The sequence below is a fragment of the Podarcis vaucheri genome (genome assembly GCF_965113315.1).
Source record: "Podarcis vaucheri genome assembly, chromosome: 8".
NCBI lineage: Eukaryota > Metazoa > Chordata > Lepidosauria > Squamata > Lacertidae > Podarcis > Podarcis vaucheri.
The window spans coordinates 12,774,546-12,800,261 of NC_138766.1; the positions used below are offsets into that span (position 1 = coordinate 12,774,546).

Genomic DNA, 25,716 nt, shown 5'->3' on the forward strand with positions numbered 1-25,716 from the left:
GTACTTTCGAACTGCTAGGTTGGCAGGAGCTGGGACCGAGCAACGGGAGCTCACCCTGTCACGGGTATTTGAACCGCCAACCTTCTGATCGGGTTTAACCCACAGTGCCACCCACGTCCACATCCCATTCAGTAGGCTTGTTCAAAAGAGTATATTACGCGAACACACAGGGAGTAGGCAGGCTTCTTTGAGGGTGGGTAGCAATTCTTACTTCTTCACACTCTGAAAGAACTTTTCGGGTACAAGAATGGTGCGTCCTGTTTTTATGCGAGGAAAACATGACTCAGAAAACAATATTTGGGCAGCACTGTGACACTGGAAAGACGACCACATGAAAACCATAATTCCCTGTTTCACAGTGTTGAACTAACTTTAAATGGGCCTTTGACAATTAGCAGGAATATACACATTTATTTCACACACACACACACAAAATGTGGCTGCTCCATGAATGATACTTTATCGTTGCAACTCTGTTCCTTCCTCAGTTCAGGCAAGAACACATTAAGCTAATAATCCTCTGTCATACTTACACTGGGAACTTAATGTCAGAATGTACTAACCTAACTGTAAATATGTTTTGTGATGCAAATAATGATGAAGTGGGGGGGACGGGACCCAGCTGGCAAGTTACTTTTTATGCACAGTTCAGGAAAACATAAAAATGTTGCACTGAAAAGTCGGGCTTTAAACTGATTTGCCCCATGACCTATTTAAATAAGCTTCTAATTGCTTTATTCTCAATTTAATTCGATAACTGATTGCTAAGACCAAAGATGCTTGCTATTTCCTCAACAATTCTGATTAAGTTTTATGCCTTTCACACTCTACGTAGATGAAAAAGATGAAATAAAAGAGTTTTCTTAATTTTAAAAGAACAATGTGAACGAAAGAAACAGAAACACACACACACACACAAAACCACAACTGATTCTGTGCCCTGATGTAGCTAGTGCAGGACATATACTATGAGAATGAGGAGCTGAAGGCTGATTCTGACATCTCTGAGGGGTATCTCCTGACTTCGATTGCCAACTCAGAGCAATGAGGCAGGGGCATGTGACTGAAGGTCTTTAGGCAACAGCAGCTGTGGGTTTGGGGTTTGCCTACAGTTCACTGTGAAGAATGGAAAACACACACAGCCAAAAGACACACACACTTCCTCAGTGATCATCTAGTAAAAGCAGCTGTAGATCAGTGGAAACGAATCAAGTCTGGGGCACCTAACACATGAGCAAAATACCCTTAGATGTGGAACTGAGAGTTGGTACACACACACTTGCCGCTAGGGGCCATGGGTAATCAGCAATACCAGCAGTGTAAAAAGAAGCAGATGTCATCCAGGACAAGGCCGGTCTTGGCATTCTGAGAACCATCCTAAGACCCTCTAGCATACACAACTGCAGCTTTCCATCGGCTAAGATAAATATGGGGTGGAACAAGGCTTGCCAACTCCTTAAATAGCCCTGCTCCCGTGCTATTAGCAGCATGGCACACATAAATAGATGGGATTCTCCTACCAAATGAGGTGCTATGAAGAGCTACTTCATTTTGCTTAATTTCTACCTGTGTCAATGCAGGGTTAGGGTTAAAAACAAAGAAGCAGGGCCATTAAAAAAAATGTCCTTGCTACTCTGCAGTGCAAGCCTCAACTTATAAGACATAGTCAGTGGCCTTGAAGAAACCAAAGCCTAGTTTTTAATGAGGTGGTGCAACCAATGGCTGACTGGCAGCATTTCATAATTGCAGGTGGGGGCTCACAGAATGAAATGCTCCTTGATACAAAAGAATAATTCAGGCACATAGAAAATTAGCATGTTGGGGGGGGGAGAGCCCAGTCTAGTTTTCTATGTGCAGGTTATAATGTATCTGTATACGTTCGAAAGCACGTCAAAGTGCAAGTAGATAAATAGGTACCACTCCGGTGGGAAGGTAAACGGCGTTTCCGTGCGCTGCCTTGGCTTCGCCAGAAGCGGCTTAGTCATGCTGGCCACATGACTTGGAAGCTGTCTGCGGACAGTAAAGCGAGATGAGCCTTACAGCCCCAGAGTTGTTCGCAACTGGACTTAACGGTCAGGGGTCCCTTTACCTTTTTATACATAAAAATCATCATCATCATCAATCTTTATTACGGTCCAGAGACCCAACAAATCATTACAAAGCAATACACAATTCATACAGCCTACCTCCAGGTTACACAAGCATTTTGTTCAGAATATAGGGATAAAAACTTTGCCACTGCTAATGTTCTAGCATTTGTCCGGTCTTCCAATAGGAACCTGACATAGTGAGCCTCTGATTTTTCTGGGAAAGGTACCTGCAAGGGTAGTATCAGTTCAACCCTGGCTTTCTCATATTTTGCACAATGCAACAAAATACGTTTTTACATAAAAATAAGCTAGGCTTCTTCCTGACATGGTAGTTTTCTATGTGCAGGGAATCCCTTTTATGTATAGAAGAATTCAATCAGGTAAACCCTCACCTTCATCCTCAAGTAGCACAGCCCAAACACAGGACTCAGTTCAGTAGAGAAAGAAGGTAAGGTAAAAAGCAAGCAGACATCACAATTTTGTCACATGTTAATAAATGAGCAAAACACAACTGGCAGCACTATTCAGCTAATTAACTATTTATAAAGCTTATTAATTGCTATTCCATTCCATTAAAGCACACAAAGCAATTTTCAATTAAATACACATAAGAACAAATAATGAAAACACCTGAAAGCTAGCCATAAAAAATGCTGAGGAAAATATCGCTGCTCAGAGCACAAGCCCTACAATGCATTCCTTAATAAGGCGGGGGGCTGTCAGAAAAACAGAAAACAGCAGAGAAAGGCCAGCCATGCTTCCCCAGGAAAAAGAAATCCAATGGGTAGGGGCTGCCACTGTAAAGACTCTGCATCACATTCTGACCAGAAAATAAAGGAAGAGAGAGCAAGCCTCTGTAAGATGAACTGATAAGGCAGAATACTTGGGAGCAGATGCTCACTAACATAAGAAGCAGAGTATTGGATTGGCCTTGGAAGTTAACAGGAAGCCAAGGCAATTATGACCATAATCCTACACACTCTTACTGGAAGTAAAGCCCATTGTACTCAACCGGCATGCATAGGATTCCACTGTGTTTCAGACTACTGTAAAGCTGACAATACAGTAGCATCATTGGACTTTGGACCAATGCAAGTGGAATGCTTAACACGTGTCTAACGCATTAAAAGCGTATGTCCTTTCCTCTCCTTAATATGTAACAGAATATGCCCAGCGGTAGCAATAGCCAGTAATATGGAACAGGAATGGAGACACACAGCAGTGCTTCTCAAGCTATCGTATTTGGTTCCTGAAGCATCCCACCCAACCTGAGCTGTGTCACTAGCTGGTGGATTGTGGATTGGCACCAGTCCATGGAGCACCACTTTTGAGTCGCACTGACATACAGGACACAATGGCATTAGGATACAAGCACATTTTTTTCAAAAACCCAATACTTTACAGAGGAGCGTGCAGAAACTGTTTTCAGAGGCAGGTGTGTATTCATCATCACGTCAAGTTTTGCACCCTTATGTTGCTACCTAAAATTAGTGCTTACTTATCTTGTCCTCCCTATTTTTTCGTAATTTTTATTACCTGCCCCACACTTCATACCTTTTAAATTAGACAACAGGTCCAATTAAGCCTGTGCAAATATATACTGGGGAACATACAAGCTCCTTGGAAAATGCTAACCTTTTAAAAATGTGCTTGGTATAAACATGACACCTGAAAAGCTTCTTGTGAAATTCACCCCACAAATAAGATTAACTGTTAACGCCGATAACAAAGGAGTGACCTAAATACTATTTAAATAGTCTTCTAAATAGGTATCTTGTTCGTGGAAGCAGTTATACTTCAAAGTTCTTGAAACTGCTCCATATAATGACTGCAAAAAAGAAAAGAAAAGATGGGGAAATAGTCCACGTTTTGTACAAAAGAAATATTGCTGGATAGAAAGCAAATCTCTCAGCTCACTGTTCAAAGGTACAAGAGTGTTTCCGCTCAACAATCACATGCTTCTGTCTTATTTTCAAGTACGGTAGTCTTTGGAATCTCAGTAGTTTGTGCTTCTTTCCCTCACTATCAACCAGGTTGTATCAATCTGTGGTGGGTCTGTCTAAGATCAGGTACTCCCCAAAAGTGTTTTGTTTTGTTTTTCGTTTTGTTTCATTTCGTTGCAAATGCTACTACACAATAATGGTCCATGGGAGTTAATGAATCCTCTCCCCAAGTGGTAAATGCAAAAGTTTGCAGAGAGGATTAGGCATGCCACCTGTTGTCCAGGAGCTAATGCCCAGGCACTGTCCTGACTTCCACCCAAAACAAGATATCAGAAGCTCTTACTTGCATGTATCAGAATCACATTCTTCCATCTGCGTAAATGTTTCAGTTTGACTAAAGGGACATTCTCCCCTCTCCTCCCCCTGTGTGATGTTCCGGGGGTTCTCCAGATCCCCCATAGCATAGGAGTGCACAGTCGAAGAGAGGGGAGAAGTCCCATTGCACTAGCTGGACTTGTTGCACAGGCTCTTGCTAGCACACCTACTTAGATGAATTTGCTCCGTTGTGTTCACGGCAGGCATTTTGCGACTGGCGCCCTTAGCACTCCCTCAAAATTCAAAATGTGCCCACATGCCCAAAGAGGCTGGAAACGACTACCGGTATGTTACGGATAGCAAAACAGATATTTCATGGCGAACCTTTATATAAGTGTGTGGTGGTGGTGTCATGATATTTTAGTTGTGTCCTCTATAATCATATGTAGCAGCTCAGCACAAGAGAATACAACAACCATGGACTGCCAGGGGCAAGATGAAATGCAGGAAACAGCGCTGGTCAGCAGAAAGACAGGCAGGTTTAGGAAGGAATATGGCCAGGACAACTGAGACTAGACAGATGGGGAACAGGCTTGGGAAAGGATCTAAATGAAGGCTGAGGACAGGGTAAAGGAGGCCAAACAAACAGTCCAGTCCAGTGGTACCTCGGGTTAAGAACTTAATTCGTTCTGGAGGTCCGTTCTTAACCTGAAACTGTTCTTAACCTGAAGCACCACTTTAGCTAATGGGGCATCCTGCTGCCGCCGTGCCACTGGAGCACGATTTCTGTTCTCATCCTGAAGCAAAGTTCTTAACCTGAAGCACTGTTTCTGGTCTAGCGGAGTCTGTAACCTGAAGCATATGTAACCTGAGGTACCACTGTATTGGTAGTCCAGGAACTGTCAAGCTGCTGACTAACTTTACCAGCTGCATGTTCCTGCTTCCTTTTATACGTGCTGCTGATAGACTTTGCCCCTTCCTCAAAAAAAATTAGGGATCCTCCAGTGCCCTTAGACGAGCCTGCATCATAAACACACTTCAAAAGCATTTCCTGATCATATTCTTGTGGGGGGGGGCTGTAATTAAGAGTCGGCTTTCTTCCTACTTCCATATTCAGAGAATGACACCTCCAGCAGATTCTGTACCATTAAACCCGATGGAATTTTATCATTCGCTCCAAAGCGTTCAGGTCAAATCTGTGGGCGGAGGATTTGACATAGGGTTTCTCAAAGAGCAGAACATTTAACTTCTCTGTAAGTAAAATCCCTGGTTTTTAATCAGAAAAATTAGTCATGGCACCTATTTACCTCACAGCAAGAAAATGTTAACATTTGCTTATTAATGCTTTTGAAGCGTGTTCAGGGTATAAGAAAACACTTTAAATGCTAATGTTTGGTCTGTTGCTGCACCGAACTGTTGCCACTGTGGAACTGTACATTCTTGCTTAAGCAGTTTTTAGAAATCAAAGAACCGGTTGATTTTTTTTATTTCTGAGAATAATCCATTTGTTTTATTTATAATTTATATGCTGTCTTTCTTCCCAACAAGGGTTTCCATGTTTGCTCTGTATAAGCCTCCTGTTAAAAATAACATTAAAATGGGGAAAGAGCATGACACAGTTAATAATTGTAAGGCACCACTCCACAAGACTGGCAAGCTTAAGTGCACGTAATGAGTCCAGAACCATCATCTTTAAACGAGGTCAATTGTGACAGCAAAAAAAAAAGGCCACCATCCAAGAAGACTTTGCACATGTCAGCAAAGTAAACTGGTGAATTGCCTCCACCCCTTATTCATCTGCTCTCTCACATCAGACATGACAACCAAGGTTTTGAATTCTATTGGGGATTTCATTTGGCAGTGAGGGCCAATTCACATTTTAGATGGAAAGTATTTTTGCTGCGTATGCATCAGCATTCACAGTGACAAACATCAGCAAAGCACAACACTGAGATGTGGATTTGTAAATACAATAGTCAGTGTGGTGTAGTGGACAAAATCTTGGAAGACCTAAGTTCCAACTTCACTTGCACACTTCACTGGGAGACCTTGGGCCAGTTACTGTCTTTTAGCCTGAAATACCTCACAGGCTAAGGGACGCGGGTGGCGCTCTGGGTTAAACCACAGAGCCTAGGACTTGCCAATCAGAAGGTCGGCGGTTAGAATCCTCGCGACGGGGTGAGCTCCCGTTGCTCGGTCCCTGCTCCTGCCAACCTAGCAGTTCGAAAGCATGTCAAAGTGCAAGTAGGTAAGGTAAACAGTGTTTCCGTGTGCTGCTCTGGTTTGCCAGAAGCAGCTTCATCATGCTGGCCACATGATCCGGAAGCTGTACGGCGGCTCCCTCGGCCAATAAAGCGAGATGAGTGCCGCAACCCCAGAGTCGGTCACGACTGGACCTAATGGTCAGGGGTCCCTTTACCTTTACCTCACAGGCTTGGTGTGAGGATGAAATTTATTTGGCACTGGGTGCATGGAGAAAAGACAGGATTCCAAATCCAATGGAAAATCCAATGGAAAATAAAACAGACATGGGGAACACACACTGGGATTCCCAAATCAACTGGGGGCTCTCCACTATGTGTTTACAGACACCCAGCTACATTTTACACTCTGCTGTCTACATCAGTATATACATAGCAACCACCCATAGTTTTAGTATAGTCCTCATATGCTCCAATCTGAAAATCCTTTGGCAACGGCAGAGTAGGGTAGGTGGGACTTAGCAACTGAAATGTCATTTGCAAATATGTGAGGGTCGTTGTTCATACCTGATGCCTATCTCCTCTTGACCTGATGAGTCTGTGCCTGTCCTTGCCCAGGGGACTCACACCAGAGCTTTGTTGTGGGGGGGAGGGGCCGAGTGTTTTCGGACAAGTGGAGCAGGAAGGTGACTTTTGGACAGCGTGTTGAGTTGGGTGTTGATGCCGCTGGTCCCAGTGCCATCAAGACATTTCTTGTAGATGACAGGGAATCTAGGAAAGCAGCGAGTAACATGGATATCAGTCTGATTGGCAGGCTGGGATTCCTTCGCTTTCTCCCCACCTCCCCTTGTGTTAATGCATTGTAGAGCACACGTCTATTCTAGGCAAACTGAATAGCCTTAGTAATGGATATGTTTAACTCACATGAACTCAGCCTGAGCTGAACAGCTTGTTGAGTCTGTATTGCTGAGAGATCACATCTCTTGAAGGACAGAGGTGTGCTTTATCCCTTAAGGGTTTTACACACTAAGTGTTAGTACTGAATAAGGTGGGGGAGCAGAGATTTGAAAAGAAATGTGCTGTTTAAAATATGTATTTATGGCATACGGTGGTCCATATACCTGAACTTCTAACTTATAGCACTTCGTATCACAACTCGAGAGACACAATGGTTTGATCTTCTAGTGTGTTGTACTACTGGCTATGTAGATCTGTTGCGCCATTTTGACATGGAATAATATATGTGACAATGCTCTTGGTTCCTTTTTCCCATCAGGATTTTGGAAAATCCTAAAAGGTTTGTACAGTATATGGAATATAGCTAATAGTTCTGCAGCATCTTAAATACTTAACAAATTTATTGCAGCAGTAGTTTTTGTGGATCAGAGCTCACTTCATCAGAATATAATGGTCAAGTTCACAGTAGGACGGTTCAGCTGCAGTTAACATAACTCTGGGGAAATATTGGAGATGTTCTAAAAATTAGTGGTATCAGGAGAAAGGCTGTCCCTCCAACAGCCTGGGAGGCTGCTTCCACACAAGATGTTTAGTGCAGAGTTGTCATGCTTCAGTCATTCACATTTTATGGGGCATCCAATTATCATCATCCAGCATTATCCCTGTGGTTCTTGTGTCTTTTCTCAGACTGCAGGAAGCCTGACTTTTTTTTCAGAAAAATGGAAGGGTAGCAGTCTCCATAGGTGTAAATGCCTCTAGCACTACTCTGACATATTTTTTAAATGTCAGAGTTTCCATGTAGGCAGTGATATATCAGGACAGTTAACTTATTACAGCTTACCACACATTCATTATAATTTTTGTCATGGGTGCCATTTTATCACTCTAAAATGCACCAAAAACAGTCTTTCGTCCATATACATATTTAAAATTAAAATAAAATGCCTCATAATACTATGACATAAATCTTTTTTTAAAAAAGATAATAATAAGTATGATCACTTCCCAAAACCATGATTGGAAAGTGTTCTTATTTTAGCCATATTGGTCACTAAAAATTTTTTACTTTAACATTACAGCATTATAGAACTACCTTCATCTTTTATTTAAAACAAATGCATTCCAAGTCAAATATAGTTCAGCTTCCAGTGATGTGGTATGATTCTATGCATGTTTACTCCTATGCTCTGACTTCATTTGGATTAACTCCCAAGCAAGCACAGGACTGCAGACTTACATCTTCTATTATAAAAAAGGACTGTTTTTCTTCACTTAATTTATATCCCGCCTTTCTGATCCAAAGAGTCAGCAAAGTAGATTTCAAAGTTCTAAAACGTAGCTGACAATATTGCTGCTTCATCCTACTGATATGTTTAGCTTTCACGAGATGCGCTAACGTTGTGTTGTATATTCACATTTTCTTTATTGCTGCCATGGTGGTTTTCCCATGAAAGAACATTAACACTGTCCGTAATTTTGCATACCTATTATAGGTCCTCTCAATTGTCTTTTCACTAACCAAAAAGTCACAAATATTTTAGCCTTTGCTTGTGGAATGAACGTTAACCAGCTTCACATATATATTTTTCACATTTAATATGAGCAATAAAAAAAATAAATCTCAGCATCATTCTGTCCAGTATTCAGAGGGAAGATTAGGGAAACCTATAGCAGCATTATACTTCATAATCAAATAGACTCTGATTATGAAAGAGGTTAACAATTGTTCATTAACTTTAAATCAAAACCAGGTAAGCAGCTCCCAGAGAAATTCTAATCACCAAGAGACATGAATACAACAATTTTACAAAGCACAACAAAGCCTTGGCTATCGTAGCAGATCATGTTTGGTTACTTGACCAGTTCTCCATTTGAATTTCACAGTGAAAAGGAGAGGGAATCCCTGCTGCTAGCTAACGTCATGTGAAAGTACTGATGGAAACAGAGAGAAATTTAAAATATCTCTGATGTTCCTTTCTGAGTAGACTAATACAGGGAGACTAAGAAATATCACTCATAAAGCTCTTAAGAACCTGTGTCTTAAGTGACAAGGACCCATGGCAGCTGATGCATAAGCTCAGAAGCCAGAGACCAGTCAACATGTAAGCAAAGGAGAGATTGTGTTTACTGTAAAGCAATTGTGTCTGTCTTCTGGGTACGGCTTCTCCTGAGGACAAGAACCCCTTACATGTCTGCCACAGAAAGCTGCAGAGGTGGGGGTGGGCAGGGACGGACATATATATCCATGATTTTTTCAAACTGTGTTCCGGGGAACCTGCAGAACTCGGAAACTCATCACAGGTTCCTCAGTTACGTGAACAATGCCAAACCAAAGCTTGCCCCGCACAGCAAATCTTCCATGCAATGCGCAGCCACGAGGGAGGGAGCATTTGGGTATGTTTGAGGTTGCACTCTTGAGTTCATGCAAGGTAACAGGGAGACCCTTCAGACCTGGCCAGTGCCATATGTGAATTGAGGGTAAACTCAAGAAAGCACCCCAGAATCATCCACAACGAACACAAGTTCCACAGCAAACATGCTGATGTGAAAAAGGCCTCCCTCTCGTGACTGAAAGCCTCAAAAACTTTGCTCTTGTCAAATGAAAGACGCATTTTCCCACATGTACTTAGATACTATTTCTTCAGAGGGTGAGCTGCATACAGACATACTAGGGACCAAAATACAGGCAGAAGTGGAGTTAGTGTGAGATGATGAACCTGCGTAGTACCCAGGAAAATCCTGCTATTATTATTTTTTTTAATCCCACCTCCCAAAAAACCTTTGCATGCATGTTGCCCTCAAGATACTAACAAACAATGGTAATAGAGAACATCTTATCAACAAGAGTGCCCTGGAGCTAGACGTTTATCTGAACAGAAGCAAACACCTTTCTGCTCCCCGCTCCCCTCTTGATGGCTGAAACCTAAAGTGAAGGGCAGCAATATTGGGGACTCCAGGGGTCACATACCAGCAGTGACCTTTGCCAAAACAAAAGTAGCCATTGTCAAAATGACCCTCCAGGCCTCCTCTACTATCAAAAGTCCTTTCCCTCAATCTACCATAAAAAGCCATTCAGGTACAGCCGTGTCTCGCAGAATACATTTTGTCAGTGGTTCTAGCACCTGACAGTTACATTGTGCAATGTAATTAGAATGAGATATTTAGTATCACGCTGCTCCAGCACCGACTAATAATCTGTTGTGGTTTTAAACATATGAATTTCTCATTTCATAGCACTTTCCCATCAATTGCCTGCTGAAAACAAAAATGAGCTGCATCCAAAGTTTCCAAAGTGAGCTTTAATGCATACCTCCTGAAAACCAAATCAGGGCCTACAAAATCGTCTACCTGATAAGATTTTCTAGTAAAAATAACAGATGCAAAAGAGGGCAGTGTTCCTGCATATATCTCAATACGTGTAGAAAAGAAACATTCAACAAGCGCAGCTTCATCATGACACGTTGAACCCGCCAAAATTCACTTTTCTATACCAGCATGAAAAGACAGACTAGCCCTGTCTGTCACTGCATCCTGATCACTTCTATTTCCGAAAAGCTACAGAGAGTGTTGTGGATCAGATTTAAAAAGCAATGCTTAACTCGGTCTATAACTACCACTGTATATTATTATTATTATTATTATTATTATTATTATTATTATTATTATTTTGGATACATATGAAACTGCTGTGCACTGACTCAGATCACAGACCCATCTAATCCAAAGTCTTTCCCTGGTCCTTTTTTTTACCTGAGAGCTTTCAAAGTTTAATTAGAGGAGCTAGAGACTGAATCTGGGACATTCTACATATTTTCCCATACCACATTTGCTTTTTGTTCCATGGGCTGATTCCTAAGTAAATGTGCACATAACTTCAACCTTAATGTATTAATGTCTTCCTCATTAAGGGTGCCCTTGTGGGAGGCAATCATCCCCCACCCACATGGTTCAAACTCCATCTTTAAAGGGGGGGAAGTTTGCGTTCATCATGTACGGTACTCATCACATTGCTTTTAAATACCTTTTTTTTTTTTTTTTGCTTCTTCTTTTTTTAAATACATCCAAGAAACAGACCTTTGAAACATGCTGTAGATCTTGTGTCCACCAATCTCATTGCTCTCCTTTCCCACAAATGAGGCAATGCACATAAATGATTTTTAAGGCACACTTGAGACATACAAACTTGTATTTCATTGAGTAGAAACTGTGCAGTGGTGCCATTTTGATAAAGTACCTCACCTTGTCCTTTGATATGACATTTATATACCACTAGGACGGAAAGATACTATAGATGAAAAGGGCCCCTCTGCTTTCAGCTGCGTGAAACAAAGAATTCCACACGGCGCAAATGCTTCATATATAGAAAGTCTCAGGTTCACTCAGTAGCATCTCTGCGTAAAGGTATCTCAGGTAACAGTGCTGAGGGGTGGGTTGGGGGCAGGCCCTGTGAGGAGCTGCTCCCTGGGGGTAGATAATTCTAGATTAGACGGATCAATAGTCTGACTTAAAATTATGAAATGTCATATATTAGGAGACAAACAGGATAGCTGTGGCTGTAAAAGAGCCCTGCCCCATTTTGCATTTGATCATCCTAGATGCTATTTAAATATATCTCAGGTTCAGGCACCACTGTAATCCACAACAGAAAGTATCAGAGAGAAAATTAAGGACTCTAGAACTAATTGGCCTCGTCACACAATCCCCTTGTATATGAGGGAACTGTGGGGGAGAGGGACAGTAACAAACTCTAAAGGGTTTCGAAACAACACACAACCAAAATGTTTTTAACAAGTGCATTAGAATTTACCTGAGTGTCCTTTAATGTTACTTGGAGTTCGTAGTTCTTCAGAATCCATGAGTGCCTGCGTAAATGTTGCAAGGCTATATGAATTGCAGGTAATACACCTGCTGTTAGGTTACCATGCCCTGTAAAATGACTGACAGGTAAAAGCCCAAGAATGGATATGAGAGTGCGAGGTCGAGCAGTTGGTCGCTCCTCAGAACATCTGATCATTAGCAGCGTGCAAATTACCAGAAGGCCCGTCCTCCATTTCCAAGTAAACATATTCCTCAGACTTTCTCTCTGACTTCCTTCCTCCCTTTAGAGCTTTCATCTCTAGAGCAAACAGGCCCCAGCTTGTCTGTCAGTCTGACATTTTGAAGTTGCTACTTCCTTGGGCTGCTGTGTCTCTCTAAGAACAGAGCTAATTGTTATTAAAGGATAAACTGCTCTCCAAGGCTGGATTTTCCAATTTGGACAGTAATCCTGCTCACAGCAGTGCTGCTGTGAATCAGTTCCTCACAAGAATAATTCTTGAGGCAAACTGTTCTGCCAAGTCTAATTTTAAATATTTGTCATTTTGGACATTTCTCTAGCACAATTCATCACCCCCTAGTTGACAAATTTATAAACATATTAGAATAATAATTCTTCAGGATACAGATCTGTCTGTTCACGGGAATTTTCATATTTTAAAATATCATTTTTGATGTTTCTGCACATCAGGAGGCGTGCAATATTGTTCGAAAATGTGTGCATACCACCTGCTGACTTCTTCACATCAAGCTGCTGCTAATATTTCTCTAGCTCCAATGGGAAGAGCTCCGCGCCAAACATGGCAGTCTCAAGCCTTTATCTTCCCTCTTGCTGCTGCCAGTAAGCACTGCAGCTCATCTGTGCAGACTGTTTAATGGCTCAAGATTCCAGCTTGCTAACAGGAGAATCTTATTTCCCACATGGTCACCATTTACTTTGGCCTGTCGTTTCCTGCTTACAAAAAAAAAAAGTATAAGGAAAAGGGTTGTTGGTTTGTTTTTAAATGCCTTGGTGAGAGAGCCTGAGATCTGCACTTGCTAGTGTGGCCATACGCTGCTTCTTTCTTCTTCACAGGCATTATGAAACATTCCCTGGTTACATGACTACATACTATTTTTCCCATCAGGATACTTGCCTCAACAGAGAGGAGAATTAAAGTTGCCTGGGAAACCACACATTTAGGACATACAGGTTTCAAGCTGGCTGGTTTTACAAACTCAATTATCTTCTCTTAGTATTTAAGGCAACTGCACTCCTATACACGCTTACCTGGGAGTCCGTCCCAGTGTACTCCAAGGGGAATTCTTCTGAGGCTGTGCACACCCTACTCTGAAGCACATTCTTTCCCCCAAAAGAATTCTGGGTACAGGAGTTTGTTAAGGGCTGCTGGGAACTGTAACTCTGTGAGGAATGAACTACAGTGTCCAGAACACTTTGAGAGAAAGATGTGCTTCACAGGTGTTTAAAGGTGTACTGAGTACATGGCCTGAGTGGGCATGTATAGACTTCCACTGTGGACAACTGAGACCTGATGAAAGGCATGCAGAATAAAGTCACCGGTACTGGATTCCACATAACTAAATTCACACGGTATTGGTATGCAAGCCATCCGTGGCCCTGGAGCACTTTGCACAGACTTGCTAACACAGCAAATGTAAGAACCGATAGCCTGACTTATGCATGATGCCAGTCAGAGAGAATTCCACATGGATAAGTGTCTTGTTAAGTTTCTCTCTTTCTCTCACACTACCACACATAAAATCACTTATAAACTGTGCGATGATGTGGCATGGAAGATTTTCTGTTTAAACATGCATAGGCTCATAAAATTAATTAGAAACATAATGAATAGATACACTACCAGTCAAGTTGGGCATTGGGGATTTCTTTTAGCTGTCAGGTTTCAGTATCAGGGTCATAACTGTATTCAATTACGTGTTCAATGGGCAATGTTGTCATAACTATTAAAGTTTTCAAGCAAATGTAATTTGAAATTTGCCAAGCAAGATAGGATTGTGACATCACAGCTTCCCTTTCAATGCAGGCATTAGTAGAGATGTGAGGTGCTATCTGGCATGGATGTATAGAAGAGACCAAATAACTATTTCTTCCTATATACATAAAAAGGTAAGGCAGTCATCATGCAGCCTCCATTGGAGGATTTGTAGTGCCTCATCAAAATCCTAGAGTTGCATGAACACAGGGCAGGCAGGATTGGCGAGAAATGTAAGCAGGTGCAGTAGGCTACCATAAATTTATCTAGTCTGCCATACATCTGCAATAAAAGAGAAAGAAAAGTATCCGCACTCTTTACCCATACAGTGGTACCTTGGGTTACAGACGCTTCAGGTTACAGACTCCGCTAACCCAGAAATAGTACCTCTGGTTAAGAACTTTGCTTGAGATGAGAACAGAAATCTCATGGTGGCAGCGCGGTGGCAGCAGGAGGCCCCATTAGCTAAAGTGGTGTCTCAGGTTAAGAACAGTTTCAAGTTAAGAACGGACCTCTGGAACGAATTAAGTTCTTAACCCGAGGTACCACTGTATTCCTGATTGCATGGATGGCAGTTCCCCCATCCCTCCACTGATATTCTGTGCCTTTAGCAACTGGATACCAAGTTCCTACCTGGGTTTTGCCATACCCTCAGGGAATACCTTGGGCAGGCTACAGCCTTCCCAGCTGTAATATGGGGATAGTAATTATAGAGTTGTTTTAACCTTCACTGAAATAATGTGCATAAAGCAATGGAGCACTGGGAAGGGAAAATGTACAACTGTTAAAAGCAGCATATCTTATGCGGGGAAAACTTCTTATCCTCAAAAGGCCTGTTATGTCAAGACAAGATCTTTGTGGCCTGCAGAAAAAGACAGGAGAGAGAAAGTCCAGTTCAGAAAGGAATAGAGTCCCCATCTTCCTCATATCTAATACTTCAGGTTGCACACCTTAATGAACTAACAGGTGACAACAGAGCTAACCAAAAGGCAGAAAACAGAACAGAATAAACAGCAAATGGATCAACAATGGCCACAGAATCAAAATCATGATGCCAGAAAAAAAATGTTTCAGTCTTTCCTAATCTGGGAGCCTCCACATGTTTTGGACTACAATTCTCAACAGCTCCAGTCACCAAGCAAGGCATTACTGACCTGCAGCAATTACAGTGGTGCCTCGCAAGACGAAATTAATCCATTCCGCGAGTCTCTTCTTCTTGCGGTTTTTTCGTCTTGCGAAGCACGGCTATTAGCGGCTTAGCGGCTATTAACGGCTATTAACGGCTTAACGGCTTAGCGGCTATTAACGGCTTAGCGGCTTTAAGAAAAAGAAAACAAACTCGCAAGAACTCGCAAGACGTTTTGTCTTGCGAAGCAAGCCCATAGGGAAATTCGTCTTGCAGAACGACTCAAAAAACGGAAAACTCTTTCGTCTTGCGCGTTTTTCGTCTTGCGAGGCATTCGTCTTGCGAGGTACCACTGTATTCTTTTTAGTACAGGTACTGACTGGATGACTGTTGGCAACATATTTGATTCTGAAATTAAAGAGGAAACCCTGTTAGATTGATCAAAAATACAGTCAAATCAAAACTGGAGGGGATTTTTTTTGTTCAATGTCAGTCAGGCCATATTGGGATGCAGCCCTGAACTTCATTTTAGAACCCTATCTAGGGACCCAACTACATTTATTTTACCTTATTTCATTTATATCCCACCTTTTCTCCAATGAGCTCAAGGCAACATATATGATCCCCATTCCCAGTTTTATCCTCAAAACAGCTTCATAGCCAAGTGGAGTTTGAACTTGAGTCTCCTGCTCGCTAAGGTAGTTTTTCTCCAGTTAAGAGAGAAAAAGTGCAAGCAGGCATGTACTTCATTAATCACAGGTTTCTCCCAAAGAGCCAGCACCAGGCATCATGGGTTCCAGGCAGGAATGAGCCAGAGCACCCCTTTATAGATACTGTACTAATTCCTCCCCAAAATGCATGAAATTTTGCACATCAGCAAAAACAGTGCTAATATACGCAACACCATGCCCCTGATTCTAAATATGTACGGGCTTCTGTAACTGTGCCATAAACATGAGACCAAATCCTCCATTTACTTTTCTCTCCAAATGGTATACAGAATTTTCATAAGGCCCTAATCATGCTTTACAGAGAAATTAAAGCAACTGCAATAGATTAGGTCCTGATTTAGAAACATGGCAGTATTGTTTTAACTTTCTTTTCAGTGCTATTGATTAGTAGAAATACAATTATTTGTAAGCGCATGCTAAACTTATTTGCTTGCAAGATGAAAAATGCTGGATTCTGTTCCTCGTGTGCTGCTAAATTTAATCTCTTTCATTAACACATTTGTTACTTCATTAATTCATTCGGGCTTGTAGCCCATCCCACCCCAAAACCTTAGGATGGATAACTTTTTTTAAAAAAAAATTCTCTGTACCTCTTTAGCCTTGCCACCAAACATGACCCTGAACAAAAATGGTGTACAATGCTTTTGAATGAAAAATTCATTAAGCCAATTTAAATATTGGGTTTAATTCACTGAAATGGAACAACTTCAAATATAGGCACCGCACTGAAAATGACAGCATGTCACAAATCATTTTTAAGATAAATTTATTTTCACATTCAATATTTTCTGCACAGTGTTTAAAAGATCCTTGCCACAACCCTGCACACATTTAGGGTGTTTACATCCCAGTAATTAAGAGCTAAGCAGTCTGTATGCGGATTTCAGCCTTTGAGTTCAACAGCCCAGTATTAGAGCACATTAAAGGTAAAGGTAAAGGGTCCAGTCGTGGCCGATTCTGGGGTTGCAACGCTCAACTCGCTTTATTGGCCAAGGGAGCCGGCATACAGCTTCCAGGTCATGTGGCCAGCATGACTAAGCCGCTTCTGGCGAACCAGAACAGTGCACGGAAATGCCATTTACCTTCCTGCCGGAGCGGTACCTATTTATCTACTTGCACATTGACGTGCTTCCGAACTGCTAGGTTGGCAGGGACTGGGACAGGGCGACGGGAGCTCACCCTGTTGCGTGGATTCAAACCGCCGACCTTCTGATTGGCAAGTCCTAGGCTCTGTGGTTTAACCCACAGCACCACCCGCGTCCCGTATTAGAGCACATTACTTCAGGGGAAAGAGAGCTGGTGCGTCTCTTTTCTCTTTCCCCCCTCCAAGTGTCCTCCTAAACTTTCCTGGAAGGAAGATGATCCAGCCACCACTTCTCCTGAGCAATGAGCTGTCATTTCCATGGCCCACCCACTGCTTGTCCCATTGGCTTCAACCTATTGAGCAGGGCGATGCAACACTGTACTTGAAGTTCCCGTGCGGGTAGCCTTATGCTCTGTGAGTAGATACACGTGAATTACTACCAAAGTCCTAAATTCAAAGCCTAACTTTTTGTTCCCTAACGTGTTAGCACACAGAAACTGTCACGTGATGTCCTGACAAAATTGGACCTGATGACTCATAAGCCAGTAATAGATCATTCTGGCTATCAACCACACTTTCAAATAATGAGACCAATGTTCTCGAAACTATGGAATGTAAGCCAAAATTTGTCAGGCAACAAGTAGGGCCACCATAGGATCTTGTTATCATCCCAGGAGTGCGGGAGAGAGAGCTTGTGCTGATGCCTCAACAGAAAAACAAAAGCACCTTTTCAGAACAATTTTTATTTGCTATTTAAGAAATAATCTGTACAATTTACCACTCACAGTGCAGTACAAGGCACTAAACACACCCATCCATTACAACTCAGTTCAGGTAAGCACAGCATATCACTTCTTCATCCATTCCTTATGTAATGGAGCAACTAAGAAATGGACGGTATTAACCTTTCTGCACATAAAAACCTCTGACAGACTTCTGTTAACAGCAATCACTATATATCGAGCAATTTATAATGTTTAATAAATGAACCCTAATGCAATAAAGCAAGAATATATTAGCAGTATGTGATTTTTACACTGCTGGGCAACTCCACTTTGCAGGCACAGGTCTCAAGAGATCTAGTACCACGGACAGCTCCACAGTCAATACTGTATTTCTTTTTGGATTTGCTTCTTATTTCCTATATGTATATCATTTTTTGCCTTGAGAAGAAGAAGAAGGCAGGATTTAACTAAGTTGCTGCATGAGCAGAATGAGGTGTGCTCATGCAATGGGGCTTTCCCCCTTCTCCTCCCCCTGCGCCCCCTAAATCTGTTCTGGAAGGCTGGTGAAAGTCCATCATGGGTTTGGGGGCACACATAGGAAGAGAGTGGGGGAAAGCCCCATTAGGCAAGTTGACCTTGTTCCACTCATGCATACCCACTTAGCATTACACTGAAACCCACCCATGGTGTCAGATGTTTTAGCCACAAGATCTGCCTTTAACCCTAGCCTGCAGCAATAGGACCGACATTTTCTGTTAGGGGGCATCATTTGGTATTGTTCATATTACAACACAGTTCAGTCAGTAGAACACAAGACTCTTAATTTCGGGGTCATGGGTTCGAGCCCCACGTTGGGCAAAAGATTCCTACATTTCAGGGGGTTGGACTAGATGACCCTTGTTGTCCCTTCCAACTCTACTATTCTAGGGCAAACAAATTCATTGGGGAGGAAATAAAGGATACAGTCTTGTTCTTGGCAGTACTCGAGATTAGACTGTAAAATACAATGTGCAGTTTAAGAGCAACTGTTCTGAAAATAAATCTATACATTACCTATATCGACCCAAGTCAAAGAGTCACACCCTTTGGTTGTTTTATATCAGGGGTGACCAGCTCTCAAGAGACTGTGATCTACTTTCAGAATTAAAAACTGGCAGTGATCTACCCCCGTTTTCAGCTGAAAGTTGAAAACGGAGGAGGAGTCCCGTTGTTTTTTAGGGGTTAAAAAAAGCTTTTTGGGGGGACTTCTGTTTTTTGGGAGGGGTTAAAGGCAAGGGACAAAGGGGTAATCACAATAAGATCGCTATGGATGAAAACAGCAGCACAGACAAAGCTCCGTCTTCCCTTCCAGAGATCAAACAACAATGGAGGGTGGGCCGAGGCAGGAGTCAGTTTTAGTGATGCTAAGGAAAGGGAGCCAGAGATTGACCGCGATCTACCAAAACCTCGCAGGGATCTACCAGTAGATCGTGATTGACCTGTTGGACATCCCAGTTTTATATAAATGGGATTGTGCCCTTGACATAGACACCTATTGAACAGGTTCAGCTAATAAACCTGTTTAATAGGTATCTATGCCAAGTGCACAAACCCATTCAGAGTGAAGTACAAGTGAGTTAGCAAGCAACAGTGCATTCCTGGGAAGTAATTGGTGGAAAGTAAATACAAGGGAAGGCAACGCCCCCACCCAAGTCATCCATTCATATACACAACCTCTTTATGTTAGAAAAAGGTTTTACCAAAAGAAAAAAATGAGACATGCAGTGCTGGGTGTCACTGGTTTGTGCTAACACCCCACCAGTTGAAGACCAATGGTGTAAGATTGTGCATGCTCCCCTACAAGGCCACCAATCATGGTAAGCCATTTATACGTGGAGAGACTCACACTCATGCGCTTGTCACATGTGACATGGCTCTCAGAAACTATACAGTTCCGTTTCCTACATCATAACTACAGTAGCTTCTTATAGTAAAAAATTCATGTGGCAAATACTGAAAAAGACGAGATAGCTACATCTCTTCACAGATGCAAAACCTGCTTAATGCCTCGAACACATGCTTCCTTCCTTTTCCATATTTCCATTAGCTCAACTTGTACATTTTTTGCTATTAATAATATCTGTTTAACATCAGTAAATGAGTGAAATGTATGTTAACAAGCATGAGACTACTCAGAAGATCAAAGTCTGCCTTGGTATTTTACAGGATTTCTTCCCTGGAGTACAAAAAAGGTGTTTTTTTTAAAAAAAGGATGTTACTAAATCTTCATGCTCCACTTGGAAAAAGGAGATCCACACACAGAAGCATCTTCCATGCATGGATCTCTGTCAGTGGATCGGGAACCTATGGGTGAACATGAACATACATTCAGATGCAGATGTCGCCTCATTGCATTTAGCAATACACGCATTCAGATGTGCAACCCATCCACATTCTACAGCAACTAGAATCAGAATTGCAGAGTTGGAAGGCAACACAAGGGTCATTTAGTCACATAACTACCTGTATACACAATTAAAACTGGAATGGGAGATCAACAACAAAAAATGCATTTTCCTTAATATTGAAACATGACAGAAAGATTATATATACTTAAACGTCTCAAAGATCACAATTAGCTCCATTCCAACAGTAATCATTATCTGTTCATTAGATTCTGTGAATCTATGAATGAATGCATCCTAAACTAATGACTGGAATCTGAATGTGTGACCCACTCCAGGGGCAGCCTCATCTGAGGTTGATGTCAATAAGATATTTAAGTTCTGCCTGTGGTGTTCTGTCTGTGATGGTACATTCACACGTGCACACTCTCAGTTGATGCTACAGTTATCAACCAAGGACTTCAGCCTTGGGTCTCACTTTTCCAAAACTCCGCATTTTGTAGATTGTTTAATAGTGGGAACCTATGCATGACACTCAAAAGTAAGCACTATTAAGTTCAATTGGATTTACTACCAGGCAAGCAGGTCTAGGATTGCAACCTATATCTTCTCATATATGCTTGCAAATGTAACCTTATAGAAACAGATTCCTCCTTATTTGAATTTTAGATTGTAATGAATGTTTTCAAAATCCCAAATGCTTTTCAAGTAAATTTGACTTTTCTTCATCTGACGTATGAAGAAATAAGCACTGCCTGCCTACTTGTTACCATTACAATCTCATTTTCAAGCCATTCATTCAAATAATTCACACCAAAGGTGATAATTTATAGACAAATATTTATATTTGTACAAAAATAAGTATCGTAATCACCCTGCCTTCAGTTTTCTACAGATAAGGAATTAGTCTTGCTATGACCACAGCTGTACCCTTGCTCAACACATAAATTCCACATAAGATGGTTATTTTAAATGCTACTGTCCCTTGATTTCCTTTCTAAGCAAATGTGGAAAGGGCATTACGTTGAACGATGCAGAAAATATTTAAATAAAACCAGTAATTTAAAAACCAAAAGGTGCAATGAAGTATATGACAGCGAAGCATGTTCGTTTGCTCCTGATTTGTATTTTTACCAAACACCAAGTGCAAAATGGAAGAAGCCTACATGGTGTCACCTTAAGACAAATTTTGGACGAGGACAGTTAACCTTTCTTCTCTGTAGTCACTCTTTACAGCAGGGTTATCTTGGCAGTGATCGTCAGGCATAAGTATTACATAAGAAACTGCTGCCACCTTCAGGAAAGGTCCAACATTGAATCAGCATTTATTTGCCGCAAACACGTTTGCTTGAATTGTGACCAAAAGATCCAAGCACAAAACAATAAGCCTCCAACGTGTCCGCAACAAAGCCCCTCGATAACTTCGTGTGAATGATCAGGAAACGAAAACTGAACAGCCTAAGGAATTCTCCGCTGAGCGCTCTGCAACGGTCCCTTGCCCTTGGCCCACCCAGCCTAAGTGCACAAGATGTGTTACCCAGCATTAACAGGAAGAATTATGCATGGCAGACAAACGACGACGACGACGAGGGGGGGAACTGCAAAATTAACTCTTTCTGGGCACTAGCTGATTGGTTTTGCACAACCGACTGTTGAAAGAATGCCAGCCAAATCCTCGCGCACTTTTCTTCATCATCCTTTCCCCGTTTCCCAACAAGCCCCTCTGTGTCTTGTGTGCCACCGTACCTGCCAACCAGCTAGCGCGAACTGAGACAAGAGAGGAGAGTGCGCCAAGAGGAGCGCAAAGGAGAGGACGCTCCGAAGGGGGCAGCGTGTCCACGGATCACAACAGCTGCTCCTGAAAGACGGAGCCGCCGGCATCCTCCTCTCTTTGCCCCCTCGCATCGCAAGCCACCCCACCCGCCACATCCCTCTGCTGCCTTGCCTTCCCCTTCCCCGCTAAGCGCTAGAAATCCGACTGGCCTCCCGCTCGCCCTTCAGGAGTTCACGGAGAGCATCAAGTGGCGCTCCAAGTACGCAAACGCTGCAGCTCAGCTCAAGCTCAGCTATGCGGGTGGCCAAGCGCCTGCTCGCAGCTCGCCAACCACAAATCCCTGACGTGCATCTGTTGCTTAAATAACGGGCGGCGCTTTCTCGGCACGCCAAGGGCTGCAGGTTTGAGCCCAGGCTGCTGGGCCAGGAAGCAGCTGCCCGCGGGAAACCAGCTGCAAATTCGCTAAACACCAGCCTCTGGTGGCGTGGTGGAAGCCAGGCCACTGAGCATGTCAAAAGGGGTGGGGGCAGCGAGAATCAGATCCGAAGTGATTCCGTTCCAAACAGTCTCTTCCAAATGCCTTTTTTTCCGCCTCGCATCGTTTCCATCCAAAGCCAGCCTTTGTTGCTGCTGCAGACTGGCAGCTGGGGAAAGGGCTCTGGAGAGGTACACAAACACGGATCGGAGTGATTCCCTTTGAAACAGCTGGAGTCCCTTCCAACAGGATTTCCTCTTTCCCTTCTGGACTCGCACAGCTTCTGCCCGAGGCCAGGCGCTGCTTCTTGCAGCATAGCATCTAAATTATATATGCATTTATAAGGAGGAACCCAAACAGGAACTCGAGTGACTCCATCTAAACGGGTGGCCTCCCCTTGGAAGCACTCATCCTGCCATCCCATGCCAAACAGCCGGCTGCAGGTCGGCATCCAAGGCTCTGGCAGCGGCAGGTCCCACCTTCTGCCCCATCCATCCGGCGTCAAGGCAACGGGACTGTGTCGCCCTCCCGCCACGCCGAGAGAGCCCCCTCCCGCTCCACTCACCTCGGTGTCGTAGTAGCGCAGGTCCAGCGAGTAAGGGTCGAGCAAGGACTCGTTGAGGATCTGCTCCATGGCCAGCTGCATGGCCGGCAGCACCCCGCGGCCGATCCTGCCCTTCTCCACCGAGTCGCTGAGCGGCATCAAGCCCATGATGGCGATGGGGGTCGTGGCGGCGGCGGCGTGGGGCAGCGACCCCGCCGGCGCCCGGGAGTTGCTTCGCGACCAAGCCGAGGAGACCAGCGGCGGCGGCGGCTGCAGGAGCAGCAGCAGCAGCAGGAGCAAGGCAGAGGTGGTGGCCGCGCTGGGCCGCCGGGGCAAGGCAGGCATCCTGCGGGAGAGGTCAGGGGGGCACATGCACGAGGGCGCCCGCTGCCCTCTGCCAGGCAATGGCCCCGGCAGGGAGGAAGGGGCGCGCACGCTGCGGCCCCCCCGGCTCTAATCCTCCTGGCAATGGCGCCGGCTCCTTCCTCGGGGCGGCCAAATGGAACCACTAAGCAGCAGCAGCAGCGACGGAGCCGCTGCCCGCCACCCCCGTTTCCCACCCACCCCACCCCCAAGTCCACAAGCGGCGGGCGAGGGCGCCTCCTCAGCCCCTCACTCAGCCGCAGCCAGGCTGGGCGAGGGCGCGCGCTTGCCTCCCTGCTCCCGCGCAGGTTCCGGAGGCGACGCGTAAACGCGACCAGGGCTGAGGGGAAAACAATTGGGGCGGGAGGGGGGTTCTCGGCTCTTCCACAAGGCTGGGGACGCTAGTGCCGCATTCCCCCGGAGCCCTCCCGCCGCTGCCGCGCTTCTCCGTTGCCGCCGCCGCCGCCGCCGCTGCTGCAAGCAGACACCACGCCGCGCCACACAGCGCGCGCAGAGTGGCGCGCACAAACCGGCCGAAAGGGGGGAAACGGCGGCGGCGGCGGCTGGATGCAGGAGGCGAGAGCCCCTCCGTGCGCCCGCCCAAATCCTTCTGCCACCTCTCGGCTCCCGCTACTGGGCTTCTTGGCTCGCTCGCCCGGCTCCTGCCCTGCCTTCCTCCCCGGCGGCGGCGGGAGAGGGCTGGTCGGCTGCCGCTGGGGGACGGCGGCTCTTCTGCTGAGGAGACGACGCACACCAACGCGAGACGCAGGGGGAGATGCAGGGTTTGGGCACGTCCAGCAGCCCATTGGAAGGCGGGCTGGGGCGGGTGGGAGAGGAAAGAGGGCCGCTGGGGAAGGCGGGAAAGGGGCGGCTTGGCGCGAGGCGGGGGGCGCAGCGGCGTCTGCCCCTTTCCTCGAGGCGGTGGCGTGCTCAGGTGCCCCTCTCTTTCCCACACACGTGACGCACGGATTATCCTTGTTATTATTATCATTTCTTTGTTTTGGTTTTTCAAAGTTAAAAGGTTGGCTGGGCACAAGCCGAGGGGCGCTTGGGAAAGACTTGAGGCGTTTGGCTTCACGTTCAGAGTGCCACCACCTATTCTTTCGTTTCCCTCAGGAACGATGCACTTTTTCCCCATTAACTTCCTCTAAACATGCAGAGGTGAACCTGTGTGGCTGTCTTGTTGTTGTTTAGTCGTTTAGTCGTTTCCGACTCTTCGTGACCCCATGGACCAGAGCACACCAGGCACTCCTGTCTTCCACTGCCTCCCGCAGTTTGATCAAACTCATGCTGGTAGTTTCGAGAACACTATCCAACCATCTCGTCCTCTGTCGTCCCCTTCTCCTTGTGCCCTCCATCTTTCCCAACATCAGGGTCTTTTCCAGGGAGTCTTCTCTTCTCATGAGGTGGCCAAAGTATTGGAGCCTCAGCTTCACGATCTGTCCTTCCAGTGAGCACTCAGGGCTGATTTCCTTCAGAATGGAGAGGTTTGATCTCCTTGCAGTTCATGGGACTCTCAAGAGTCTCCTCCAGCACCATAATTCAAAAGCATCCATTCTTCGGCGATCAGCCTTCTTTATGGTCCCGCTCTCACTTCCATACATCACTATTGGGAAAACCATGGCTTTTACTATACGGACCTTTGTTGGCAAGGTGATGTCTCTGCTTTTTAAGATGTTGTCTAGGTTTGCCATCGCCTTTCTCCCAAGGAGCAGGCGTCTTTTAATTTCGTGACTGCTGTCACCATCTGCACTGATCATGGAGCCCAAGAAAGTAAAATCTCTCACTGCCTCCATTTCTTCCCCTTCTATTTGCCAGGAGGTGATGGGCCCAGTGGCCATGATCTTCGTTTTTGTGGCTGTCTTACTCTCGTTTATTCCCATGCCTTGCTCCTAGTCTCATGGCCTAGCCCTCAACTGTCTCCTCCAGGCCTGCGCAAGGCAAAGGCAGCCCATCAGCCATGTTTTGAGGCCTGGCAGCACCTCCCTCCTTTTCTGCTTTCTCTCTTCCCGCATCTGAGGAAAGTAGCAAAAACAGGAGGCAAATCAAGCCCTGGCAAGGCGCCACTCATACTTGAGGAGCTTGTTTGGATTTGTTCTGGTTTGGGCAGCAGCACCAACTCAAGTTCTGTCACCTGAGAGACTTCAATGGATGAAAGATAGCCGGGGCTGAGCCTGGAACCCTTTTTCCATGCC

The 25,716-nt window shown here is 44.4% G+C and overlaps 1 protein-coding gene across 1 annotated transcript in view; it reads right to left on the bottom strand.

The window, feature by feature from the left end:
* GABBR2 (gamma-aminobutyric acid type B receptor subunit 2) overlaps positions 1–24,384 on the bottom strand; it is a 292,549-nt gene extending 268,165 nt beyond the window's left edge. The window contains exon 1 of the mRNA XM_082234271.1: positions 23,180–24,384. Coding sequence (XP_082090397.1) covers positions 23,180–23,530 — 351 coding nt within the window. The 5' untranslated portion in view covers positions 23,531–24,384. The remainder of the gene's footprint in view (positions 1–23,179) is intronic.
* Positions 24,385–25,716: the final 1,332 nt, after the last annotated feature.